Here is a 12771-nt window from a genome sequence, read left to right as displayed (position 1 = left end):
GGCGGAGCCAGGGGGCGTGGCTATACTTGATAGACAGCAACAGAAGCCTCTGTGGTAAAACGTGGGCGGGATAAGAGAGTCCTCAGCCAATCCTGCCCCTAGTTGCTCTCCAGTCCAGTCTGTTTGATGACGCTTTTTACGTCACTGGCTCCAAAAAATCCAAAACGGCGACCAGGAAGTAGCAAAATCTGGGCTTCATTTTCTCGGCGTTGAAACCAACGGGTGACGTCACGGTTAGTTTACGCCTGGTTTTAGCTCATTTAAACACAGTAAAACATCATAAAAACTGTAAATGTGTAGATTTTTGCGTGTGGATATTGTTTTACAATCAACATATGAATTAATACTTTTTCTCTTGCTCTACTAGATATCTGTAGATTAACAAAACATCTGCAAGATTACAGTTTAAAACTCTCTCGTCGTCTTTTCTCTGCTCCGTATAAACACTTCCTGGAGTTCAGCCGAAAAATCCCTACATTTTTCTCACGTCTTTTGGTCTTTGTGTGAAGGAACCATGAATTAATTCATCATTCCTACCTGTTTTTGTGGTTTCAGTTGTTTTATTTGTTTCTTAGTAATGAATGCAGTAAATACGCTGCTGCCTCCTGGAGGTGAATCATGTTTCCAGTCATGTTCTGCAGGTTTCATTCCTGTTTCTCTGTTTCTTACAGAGTAACACGGTGCTACATTTGGACCTGGTAACCGGCGCCGTTCGGAGGCTCATGTTGTCTCCAGAAAGTGATCAGCCTCAAACTGAAAGCTCCAGCTGGTGGAGCAGCAAAGAGCAACAGGTCAGAGCTTCTCTTGGCAGAAATATGAATTAACTTGTGACTCAAGAATGATTTTCTCTATTAGTTCAACACACAGACTTTGAGTTTGTTTTTCCACTTTCTTCTTCTTCCACTTTTACACAAGGACTGGTGAACGCTTTACATGTGTTCATGGTGATGAACTAGACAGACTTATTGAATGTTTTTTAAGAAATAAAGTAAAATATCATATGGACGTTCATGTGCATTGGGTGCTAAAATAGTCATACAATGTGTTTTATGTCTCATAAAACATATAAAATCCTGCATAACCAATAACTTCAAAGAAATATTAAGCATAAATTCAATGTAAAAATGCAGCCTTCAAATTGTAATAACTTGTAGCGTTTGTGTTGGTTTTTGTTTGCAGGGAGGCGGCCATAAAATGTGTCGTGACTTTTCCCACAAAAACTGGCTCCTCTTCTATAAGGAGGATGGGTAAGATACTCTAGTTTCACTGTTAACTTCTGCATATTTCGGTTTATTTGTTTTTATTGTTTTGCTTCATTCATTAAATGTTTGCACTATCTTTGCTGCTGGAACATTGCAAATTTCTGCACTGTGAGATCAGTACAGGGCTATCATATGCTATCTAATCCTATCCTTTGCCATTCTGTCTTGTTCTTTGATATGCTGTGCTGTACTATCCTATGCCATGCTATGCTATCCTATTCTATCCTGTGCTATGCTATGATTTTTGCCTAGTTGGTTTATTAATCTAAATATCTGCCTCTAACTGTTTTCTTTCTTTGTGCAGGAACCAGCTGGAGGTTCTGGACGTTCTAGAAGGTCGAGTTCACTCCATCTCTCTCCCCATCAACCTGAAGTCGGTGTTCCTGGTGGCCGAGGATCGCTGGCTGCTGCTGGAGAACAACACCAACAAGTAGGCAATGACTCTGACATCTTCTCTCTACAGCCTCTTTGGGTTACACTCTAATTTCACACTCTGCATCTTTGAAAATGTAGGAAATTCCTGCTGACCAAACCCATGCACATGGCAGCTGAGGACTCTGGAGTGTGTCAGCTTCACAGCATCAGCGAGGACATGGCCAGCTCAGGACATGGGGCCTCCTCAGGTAGATAAATATATAAATATGTAACAGAAAGGACCATCCTGTAACTGTCATAATGCAGAACACGTTTTTTATGCTCTGTGCTGCAGATTTGCAGCAATTAATGAAGACATAATGTCAGCTCTGTTAACAAAAATAGACAGAGCATCCCTCCTATATGCATATTTTTTAAATTATTTCTATTATTATACTCTATTTAGACTTTTTATTATTCTTTTTATTGTAAAACACTATGATTTTGTACCCTTTTTCTTCTACTGGCACGTTGTTTTCTCTGTCTTTTTGATCATTTTTTCTAAATAGAACACGTGAGCAACTGGATTCCTTGAATTTCCCCAATAGGATCAATAAATAATAAACTATATATCTGTTTTTAGCGTATTAGCTGGCCTTAGAGGTGAATTCTAGTGTATGAAAACTACCAGTGTAGCTCTAAGTGTCTGATAACTTTGCAGTCTTTGCCTTCGTTTCAGCGATTTGTAGAAACAACAGTTAGCATTAACTTTCCAAGCAGGATTAGGGGAACACTGTATGCCTCCATAAGTAGAAAATTAAACAAAAATCCATGAAAGAAAGGGAAATCATGAGTAATATTGAGACAGATGTCATAACTAATTGTAATAACTCTGTGGATGTCTGTTTTTCTGACTAACTTAGCTGTAATCTAAAGATAAAGCATGTCACTCTCTACAGTGAACTCTCTAATATAGTGGACAGATGAAGTGTTTGCTTTTGCTTCTGCCTCTTCATTCAATAATCTTTGTATTTCCGTCCCTTTCTCTGTCTCCTCTTCTACTCTCTCCATCCAGCTGAGGTTTCCACCCCCCAGATGTTGTCCTGTGAGCAGCTGCCCAACGAGAACCTGAGCGCCGCCCTGAACCAGAAGATAGTTTCTCCCAACCGCCTGCTGGCCGACACCAGCTGTTACGCCCGAGTCGTCGTGGGATTCCCCGACCTCATGGTGAGATTATAAGAGGTTTATTTTTTTAGATGTTGTCAAATCTGACACTTTCATGTCAGTCTCGGGCATTTTCTGAGCAGGTTTGGTGGATTCTTGTTGGTACGAAGGGAAGATTTCTCTATAGATTCAAAATATGAGACATTTGCAGTTGAGTGGAAGTTCAGTTTCCCAGTTCAGATCTCCAAAAGGACTACACACGTGGACAAAATTGTTGGTACCCCTCAGTTAAAGAAGGAAAAACCCACAATTCTCACTGAAATCACTTGAAACTCACAAAAGTAACAATAAATAAAAATTTATTGAAAATTAAATAATCAAAATCAGCCATCACTTTTGAATTGTTGATTAACATAATTATTTAAAAAAAACAAACTAATGAAATAGGGCTGGACAAAAATGATGGTACCCATAACTTAATATTTTGTTGCACAACCTTTTGAGGCAATCACTGCAATTAAACGATTTCTGTATTTGTCAATGAGCGTTCTGCAGCTGTCAACAGGTATTTTGGCCCACTCCTCATGAGCAAACAGCTCCAGTTGTCTCAGGTTTGATGGGTGTCTTCTCCAAATGGCATGTTTCAGCTCCTTCCACATATGTTCAATGGGATTCAGATCTGGGCTCATAGAAGGCCACTTTAGAATAGTCCAACGCTTTTCTCTCAGCCATTCTTGGGTGTTTTTGGCTGTGTGTTTTGGATGGTTGTCCTGTTGGAAGACCCATGACCTGCGACTGAGACCAAGCTTTCTGACACTAGGCAGCACATTTCTCTCCAGAATGCCTTGATAGTCTTCAGATTTCATCGTACCTTGCACACTTTCAAGACACCCTGTGCCAGATGCAGCAAAGCAGCCCCAAAACATTACTGAGCCTCCTCCATGTTTCACCGTAGGGACAGTGTTCTTTTCTTCGTATGCTTGGTTTTTGAGTCTATGAACATAGAGTTGATGTGCCTTACCAAAAAGCTCCAGTTTGGTCTCATCTGTCCAAAGGACATTCTCCCAGAAGCTTTGTGGCTTGTCAACATGCATTTTTGCAAATTCCAGTCTGGCTTTTTTATGAGTTTTTTTCAGCAGTGGTGTCCTCCTTGGTCGTCTCCCATGAAGTCCACTTTGGCTCAAACAACGACGAATGGTGCGATCTGACGCTGATGTACCTTGGCCTTGGAGTTCACCTTTAATTTCTTTGGAGGTTGCTCTGGGCTCTTTGGATACAATTCCAACGATCCGTCTCTTCAATTTGTCATCAATTTTCCTCTTGCGGCCACGTCCAGGGAGGTTGGCTACTGTCCCGTGGGTCTTGAACTTCTGAATAATATGAGCCACTGTTGTCACAGGAACTTCAAGCTGTTTAGAGATGGTCTTATAGCCTTTACCTTTAAGATGTTTGTCTATAATTTTTTTTCGGATGTCCTGGGACAATTCTCTCCTTCGCTTTCTGGTGTCCATGTTCAGTGTGGTACACACCTTTTCACCAAACAGCAGGGTGACTACTTGTCTCCCTTTAAATAGGCAGACTGAATGATTATGAGTTTGGAAACACCTGTGATGTCAATTAAATGACACACCTGAGTTAATCATGTCACTCTGGTCAAATAGTTTTCAATCTTTTATAGAGGTACCATCATTTTTGTCCAGGCCTGTTTCATTAGTTTGTTTTTTAAAATAATTATGTTAATCAACAATTCAAAAGTAATGGCTGTTTTTGATTATTTAATTTTCAATAAATTTTTATTTATTGTTACTTTTGTGAGTTTCAAGTGATTTCAGTGAGAATTGTGGGTTTTTCCTTCTTTAACTGAGGGGTACCAACAATTTTGTCCACGTGTGTAATTCACTGTCATAAATATGGTAATCTGTTCCTTTTTTCTTCAGTTCATTCTTTTGTTCGTTCGTTTGTTCTTTCTCTCTTTTGTTTTTTCTTTCATTTATTCATTCTTTCTTTTGTTCGTTCTTTCTTTATTTCTTTCATTCTTTGTTCGTTTGATCGTTCGTTCATTCGTTCGTTCTTTCGTTCTTTTCATTCTTTCATTCTTTTGTTTGTGCTTTTGTTTTTTCTTTGTTTTCTTTGTTTGCTCTTTCTTTCATTCGCTCTTTCTTTCGTTCATTCTGTCTTTCATTCTTTCGTTTTGTTTTTCATTTTGTTTGTTCATTTGTTCTTTCATTTGTTCGTTCTTTCTTTGTTCCTTTCATTGTTTTCTTTGTTCGTTCATTCTTTCATTCATTCTTTTGTTCTTTCTTTCTCTTGTTCTTTTTCATTTGTTCTTTCTTTATTTCTTTCATCATTTTCTTTGTTTATCTTTCGTTCATTCTTTCGTTCTTTCTTTCTTATTCTTTTGTCATTCGTTCTTTCTTTATTTCTTTCGTCATTTTCTGTGTTTATCTTTCGTTCATTCTTTTGTTCTTTCTTTCTTTCATTCCATCTTTCATTCTTTCTTTCAGTTGTTCTTTCTCTTGTTATTTCTTTTGTTCCTTGTGTTTCTTCTTTCTTTCATTCTTTCGTTTATTCTTTTATTTCTTTCTTTTTTGTTCTTTCTTTTGCTTGTTTTTTACATTCGTTCTTTCTTTCTTTCATTCATTCTTTCTTTTGTTTGTTCTTAGTGTATTTAATTCTCTCTTTCAATATTTCTTTCATTTGTTCTTTCTTTATTTCATTCTTTGTTTTGTTCATTCTTCTGTTCTTTCCTTCCTTCTTTCTTTTGTTTGCTCGTTCTCTTTTTCTTTCTTCCTTCCTTTTGTTCCTTCGTTTCTTCTGTCATTCTTTCTTCCTTTTGTTCTTTCGTTTCTTCTGTCATTCTTTCTTTCTTTTGTTCTTTCTTTCGTCCGTCTGTCCTTTCTTTTTTCTCTTTGTATACAGCACATATCAACTGAAAACTAAATATTAAGGATATATTATTGAGATCGGGGCCAAAAAACTTGATCAGGAAGCAACTACTAAGTATCTCCATGCAGGACTTTTGAGGTATTTTTCTGGACATTTTTCTCCACCTGCAGAAATCACAATCTCCAGTAGTCTAACTGTGACTGCTGCGATGCTTTCAGCCCTTTCATACCAAAAAAAATGTATTATCATGTTTCCAGAATCTTGCCACTGACATATAAGTTTCCGTGACATAATGGGTCTGTGTAGCTCTAATAACCATGCAGGGAAGAACCTATTCTCTCTCCTAATGTTTGTATGAAAAGGATTAAGAGAAGATGAAATCACAGAGCTGGTAGATGAATATTGACGTCACAGCTGTTTTAGTGGTGACATCTTCCTCTTGTTTCCTTCCTTGACCAGTCTCCTAATGAGGTGTACAGCTTCAACAGACCGGTCGACCTGGCGGAGGTGAAGAGTGAGAGCGGCGCTCACACGTTCTTCAGAGGTGGACTCCGGGCCAACATCGCAAAACGGGACAACTGTGTCAGCCTGGTCTCAGCCAATCAGGTGGTCCGAGCCCTCCCGCCCAGCAAGGTGCCCCTGAAGACGGTTTACCCCAAAGGTCAGATCATGGAAATAAGATCATGTAAAGAAACACGACAGAATCCAAACCGAAAATGTATTGAGTTTGTTTTCTCTGGTCCCTCAGATGTCACGCCTCCGATGACGGCAGCGTACCTGGAGGTGACCGATCTGAACTCCAAGAAGCTCAAATATATTCCGGTGCCCAGGTAATTCCAGCACACTTGTTGGCTTCTCACTTTGCAATGCTTTTAAAGCAAAAATCTACTTTGGTTTGCCATCCTCTGGCACCTGCTAGTGGTCAGAAGCAGTACTGCATTGAAGAAAACAAAATGCTGATGATATCTGTGTCTTAAACTATTGTGTTCTCAAATTTGCATATTTCTTAACCCTCTATCTGTGTTGCCCATGTCTGTGTTTGTCTTTTCTTTACGTCCTTACATACCTCTGAACTCCAAGTAGTTTCTGGGTACTTCTTTTGTTTGCTTCTGTCTCATTTTCCTTCACTGTGGACTCATTTCTCTGTAACTTAAAAACTGAATATATTTTTTATATTGTATTCTGATAAACATTGTAATTTTGTAGATTTAAAATCAAATTTAAAAAAAAACATGTATTTTTAGGTATTTTTAAACCATTTGCAAGGTTTTGGGGTTCAGACGGTTGCATATCACCAAACACTAAAATGTGATCTGTCAGTTTTTTTGACAACTTTAGTCGATTTCACTGTAACCATTCAAACTGAGGTTTTGATATCTTCTCCAAGTGTCTTGACTCCTACATGTTTGTGGCTCTGCAGGCCGATAACTGTGTCTCCGTACACCAGCTGGTTGTCGAAGGTGTCAGAGTCAGATGTTCTGATCGCTGCTCTCGGTTCTGGAGGTGTCGTCACGGTGGATACGGGAGGCTACGTCCGGCTCTGGGAGACCGGTGTGGACACTCTGCAGCGATCCCTGATGGAGTGGAGGAACATGATCGGAGGAGAGGGTGGAAAACCTGTACAGGTAAAAAAAAAATCACAGCTCTGTTTGAGAACTTTACATACAGAAGCTTCTGATTGGATTCCTCACTGGTGAAGCTAGCAGTTCCTCCCAGCTCCACTAGGAGGCAGTGCGACTTTAAAAATTACTGTGAACTCCTCTCAACTCCCTGAGCGTGCTTACATCACTCTGGGAGGATATATAGTAGCTGCTGAAACATTCCTGATTTTATGCAAACTAAAATATTTTCCAGGCCAGAATTTATGACCCTGCTGTAGTGGGCGTGTATGAATGAATAAGCTTTGTGCCGCTGATGCAACAGGTTTGACCCTCAGCTCGGGTCAGAACATTCAGACCGGAGCACTGAGACGGTATTGTTAAAGTGCCCACATGCAGACAGAAACCTTCTTCAGATCATGTCCAGATGCGGGAGGCGTTATCCGCAGATCTGTGAGGGCGACGAGACGCAACATGGACTGAAATGATGATATCAAGGAGGCTGATTGTCAAATTAGACGATGCACGTCCGTGTGTGTTTTATCTGTCAACACCCAAACATGAGTGATGATGTCTTCAATACTTGTTTGGCGAGGAACCACTGTTTTTTTCACTGTTTTCTGCTGCTGTCGGCCGCTGCAGAAGTATCACGGGACTCTTCCTGAGATTATAGTCATTTATAGACTCCCATACACCTGCACACCTGCAGAGCTCCCACAGCTCCTCTCTCTGGCCTGGATTCCTCAGCAGCCAGGTCTTCTTTGATGGGGCACCTTCAATCCACTGTAGGTCAGACTAGACAGACGCTCCCTATGCTCAATGTTAGCTCACGGCAACGAACAGTAGCGCTACTGTACTTAAACATACCTGCTGAAAAGGCTTTCTTTATACCTGCTGCTTTACCAAACACCACATGCGAGCTTACCTGTTTGCGCACGGAACATGTGCAACAACTGCCAAATACCTTGTTTTTCTGACACACTTAAGGAGCGTAACAGTCGGGCTTTTGACCAAAGTGTGAAAAGGAAAAGGAGGGAATGTAGATTTACAGTTTAGAATCACCGTGTTAACAGTACAGGCAGTATAGCTTTCACTGCAGAGATTCAAATCTTTACATTTTTTTTAACACTTCATATGTCCGTCTTTATTTTTGATGACGGACTCGATCTTTCTCGACATGGAGCAATTTTTGCTTTGCAGGATGGGTTATGTTGCTCTCTCTTTCTCTTTAGAATGCCTCAAAGGTGTTCTCTTGTAGCGCTTTTCCACTGGTACCTACTCTGTTCAATTCGGCTTGACTCTGCTCAGTTTGTGAGGTCTTCCATTAGGACGTAGTACCTGGTACTAGGTACTATTTTAGTACCTACTGGGCCGGGGTTCCAAGCGAGCTGAGTCGAGCCAATAATGCGATGTCTACAGAGTGCAGGCCACTGATTGGACAGGGAGTGACGACACACAAGAGTGACTCCTTCACGGAAACCAAACCCACCATTAAAAAAAAAAAAAAAAAACTGGCACACCGATGGTTGGCGTTGCTCTTCACAGAACTTGGCAATCTGAGAAAAAGCCATAGACCGAGCAGCGGGTATACCATCGCCTCGATGTTCTCCATTGTCGTGTTGCGTTTGTGTTACACAAAACTATTAAGGGACTTCTGGTCTACTGGTCTATGACAACTCCACCCATGATGAGGTGGTATTTAGTTGTAATGGAAAACGACCTAAACTGAGTTGGGTCAAGCCGAGTCGGTGCTAGTGGAAAAGCACCTTTAGGTTCTAGTCATAGTTTTCAACTGTTCCTTCTTTTAAAACTGCTTTGGAAGGTTCTCATGCTGGAATATTCCTCTTCTGCAAAACTTGTGCAGACTTGGAGTCATCTTGTCAGCCAGTATTTTGATTTATGCAGAGACGTTCATGTTGCATCTATAAATGTCATCTGCAAAGCACCTTTTCCACTCGTATCATCACACTCCCTCCTCTGTGCTTCACTGTCAGGACTGTGCATCCACTGTGACGGTCCTGGTCAGGTTCACACCAAACATGTTGGACTCCATCTGAACCCAACCAGTTTATCTTTATCTGATCAAAGATTGTGTTCCAAACATTCATTAGACTTCTTTTCATGTTCTGTAGCAAAGTTTAATCTTGGAGTGTTGTGCAAGCAGACGTAAGGAAGGGTGTTAATCTTGTGTTCTGTCTATACAGGTGGATGTTATGAAGTGTCCTTCACACTATCAGAGCTTCACAGGAACACTGATTTCCACTGATAACCCCTGTACCATGTCTGAACAGCTAGAATGTCAAAGTAGTTCACTGTCTGAAGAGTCATTGTAGGAGGATGACCTTTGGAGCCCTGATTGGTGGCTCTGTGGCTCCTTCTGTACCTCCTGATTACCTCCGCCAGGAGGTTATGTAATCACCGGAGTTTGTTTGTCTGTCTGTCCGTCTGTGTGTGTGTGTGTGTGTGTGTGTGTGTGTGTGTGTGTGTGTGTGTGTGTGTGTGTGTGTGTGTGTGTGTGTCTGTGTCTGTGTCTGTTTGTCTGTTAACAGCATAACTCAAAAAGTCATGGACGCATTTTCACCAAATTTTTACAGGATGTCCGGAAGAGCAAGAGTAAGAATCGATTAGATTTTGGAGGTGATCCGAATCACCGTCTGGATCCAGGAATTTTTTGAAGGTCGAAGGACAATTGAGAGATGGTCGCCAGATTTTTAGTTGATGTTTCTGCGTCCTTTTCCATCTTTGTGAAGCCTCACAGTCAGATTTTTTTCGGTTCCTCTTACAATTATGTTCCATGTGGAACTATGATGCAGACATGCACATGGAATACACTACCATTCAGAAGTCTGGGGTCACTTTCAATCAATCAATCAATCTTTATTTGTATAGCACTTTTAGTCTGATTAAATCGCACCACAAAGTGCTTCACAACATTAAAACATTGAAATAAAAGCAATAAAATCTTTCCCTCCCACCCTGGGTATGTACATATATATCTACACATGCATGCGCGCGCACACACACACACATTCACCACAACTGTATGAAGACATGGCTTTGAAATGTCCTTATTTTTGAAAGAAAAACATTTTTTCTCAATGACGATAACATTACATCAATCAGAAATACAGTCTAGACATTGTTAATGTGATAAATGACTATTCTAGCTGGAAACGGCGGATTTTTAATGGAATATCTTCATAGGGGTACAGAGGAACATTTCCAGCAACCATCACTCCTGTGTTCTAATGCTACATTGTGTTAACTAATGGTGCTGAAAGGCTAACTGATTATTACAAAACCCTTGTACAGTTATGTTAGCACATGAATGAAAGTGTGAGTTTTCATGGAAAACATGTAATTGTCTGGGTGACCCCAAACTTTTGAACGGTAGTGTAGTTCATCAGTCCAAATCTGAGAAAGTTCTGCTGTTCACAGCTCATTTTTAAACCATGTTCATGCAGTTGGGCTGATTGGAAATCACAGATGGACTTAGTTAAGTTTCAGTGATCACACTTATTTTCACTGTTGCTGCACTGAGTTTCTACTTCAGAGCCCGAATTTTCAATATGTTCGTTCTAAAGTTTTTGTTTTAGATTTTTTACAAGAACAAACATTCTTAAACATAGAAATAATGCAGCTATTGAGGCATTTAACTGATGTTGCATAGGGATGTACTCTCTTCTGTTGTCTACTGTATGGTTATTTAATAAAGCCCATGTCTGTTGGCCCTACAGAGGAAAGACATGGCAGCTCTTTCATTACACTCCATGCATACATGTACGTCTCTGTAAACCCACACAGTGGGCTGTGAGTGTTCGTCCAGGTGTGCATGACTCTCTGCTGCTTAAATCTCCACGTATTTGGCCTCAGTCTGACATTTCTCCATTACAGTGCTGTCGACATCATCCGTGCTCAGGAGACATCAGTCATCTTTTATCTAAACACACAACTCAATATGCTGCTGCTGCCAAGTAGGTGTCTGCAGGTATTCACCATAATCCAACCACAATCAGAGCAGCTCACTCACTCGTCCTGGCATTTAATTGTACGATGTGGTTGTTTTTATACCTGCATGTCAGCGTCTGTTTTTTTTTTAATCCCTTCTGGTGTGGTTGGCCCCCTGCCACCATTTTCTCTTCCCGCCCTTCCCTCAATGAAGCTTATCAGTTCCACTCATATGCATGTGTGCACATGCTTGATTCTTCAAGTCATCTGTAGAAGCACCTCACAGACTTATTGTACAAACAGCATTCACAGTTCTTGAAATGTGCAAGTCACATTTTGCAAACCACAACAACTATTGCATGTCTGTCTGTCATGAAAGAGGGACATCTGCTCAGCTGCTTAATCTACAATTTCATTCATGTTTACCATCTTAAAGGGATTTTTGAGTATTTTTTTCCCTTATGAACTTAAGCCTCTGAACATGAGGCAATTTTTGGGTATTTCTTTGTTCCTGTCATATTTTTCTTCACCGTGGCCTCGTTTTTCTCTGTTATAAAGCCCTGCACCTCTGTGGAAGCAGCACAACCATAGCTAGAAGTAAAGAGAACTTGGAATGTCTGCTGTGATGTATGACACAGTTATAATGACAGAAATCATAAAACAAGACAAATATGGAATTCTTTGATTATTTATTTTTATGAACAAAGAGTTTTTTTTATTTTTTTATATTTATTTTATTTATAAGTTGGGGAAAATGTGTACTATATTGTTCCAAGTGCCCACAGTTCTTCCCAGTCTGAAAGCATAAATTAGTGGTTCTACATACTATAGATATTTTACTACATATATATATATATATATTTATTATTTCTATCTTCTCTGTGTAAACACTGCCAAAATCTTTCTAGATTTTTGTCACATGACTGAATTCATATTTGTGCCAAGAAGTGCAGAATTTTGGTGTTTTTTTTTCTTATAAAATCTAGTGCCAGCTGTTTATTTTTTGAAACATTTTTAAATGAAAAGTGCAGAATGAAGTGATTTTGATGAAATATCACATTTTATAACAAAGAAAGCCCTCAGATAGAGCAGTCCTCGACCAAGACTGCTCAATCGTTGTTTGATTTCTGACAGACAAGGCCCGCTAAGTCCACAGTAGGGCTGGCCTGAATAGTGGTTTCTGGCCTCCGAATATTCAGGCCCTATTAAAGACGAATATCCGAATATTCGTTCTGCCCCGCGGCGCGGCGGCAGCGGCAGAGATGGCCCAAATATTCGGATCCGTTCGTCTGGTCTCCCGGGTCCAAGTGGAGGCCCCGTCTTGGCAGAGGGGAGCGGAGGTGTGGAGATTTTTGCAAATTTGTTAGGGAAGAGGAACTGGGATATCACATGGTCATAAGTGGTCATACCCTTTGCAGCGACATTCATATTTAACTCACAGCGGAGGTCTTCAGCACAGTGTTGCCAACTCCTCAGTAAGGAAAGTCGCTGTTTGCTGTCCTAAAAGTCGCTAGAAGTTGCTAAATGACGTCCTCGCCTAATTTGCATATTTCCCAGTT

The 12771-nt window shown here is 40.3% G+C and overlaps 1 protein-coding gene across 1 annotated transcript in view; it reads left to right on the top strand.

The window, feature by feature from the left end:
• Positions 1-12771, top strand: part of vwa8 (von Willebrand factor A domain containing 8) — a 158199-nt gene that overhangs the window by 88694 nt on the left and 56734 nt on the right. Inside the window, 8 exon segments of the mRNA XM_051959410.1 lie at positions 672-791; positions 1180-1247; positions 1567-1692; positions 1776-1885; positions 2692-2843; positions 6126-6327; positions 6415-6496; positions 7087-7291. Of these exon segments, the coding sequence (XP_051815370.1) occupies positions 672-791; positions 1180-1247; positions 1567-1692; positions 1776-1885; positions 2692-2843; positions 6126-6327; positions 6415-6496; positions 7087-7291 (1065 nt within the window).

The sequence above is a fragment of the Acanthochromis polyacanthus genome, chromosome 14 (assembly GCF_021347895.1).
Source record: "Acanthochromis polyacanthus isolate Apoly-LR-REF ecotype Palm Island chromosome 14, KAUST_Apoly_ChrSc, whole genome shotgun sequence".
Taxonomy (NCBI): Eukaryota; Metazoa; Chordata; class Actinopteri; family Pomacentridae; genus Acanthochromis; species Acanthochromis polyacanthus.
The sequence above is the reverse complement of the archived record's forward strand: the minus strand, read 5'-3'. Positions and strand labels throughout refer to the sequence as shown.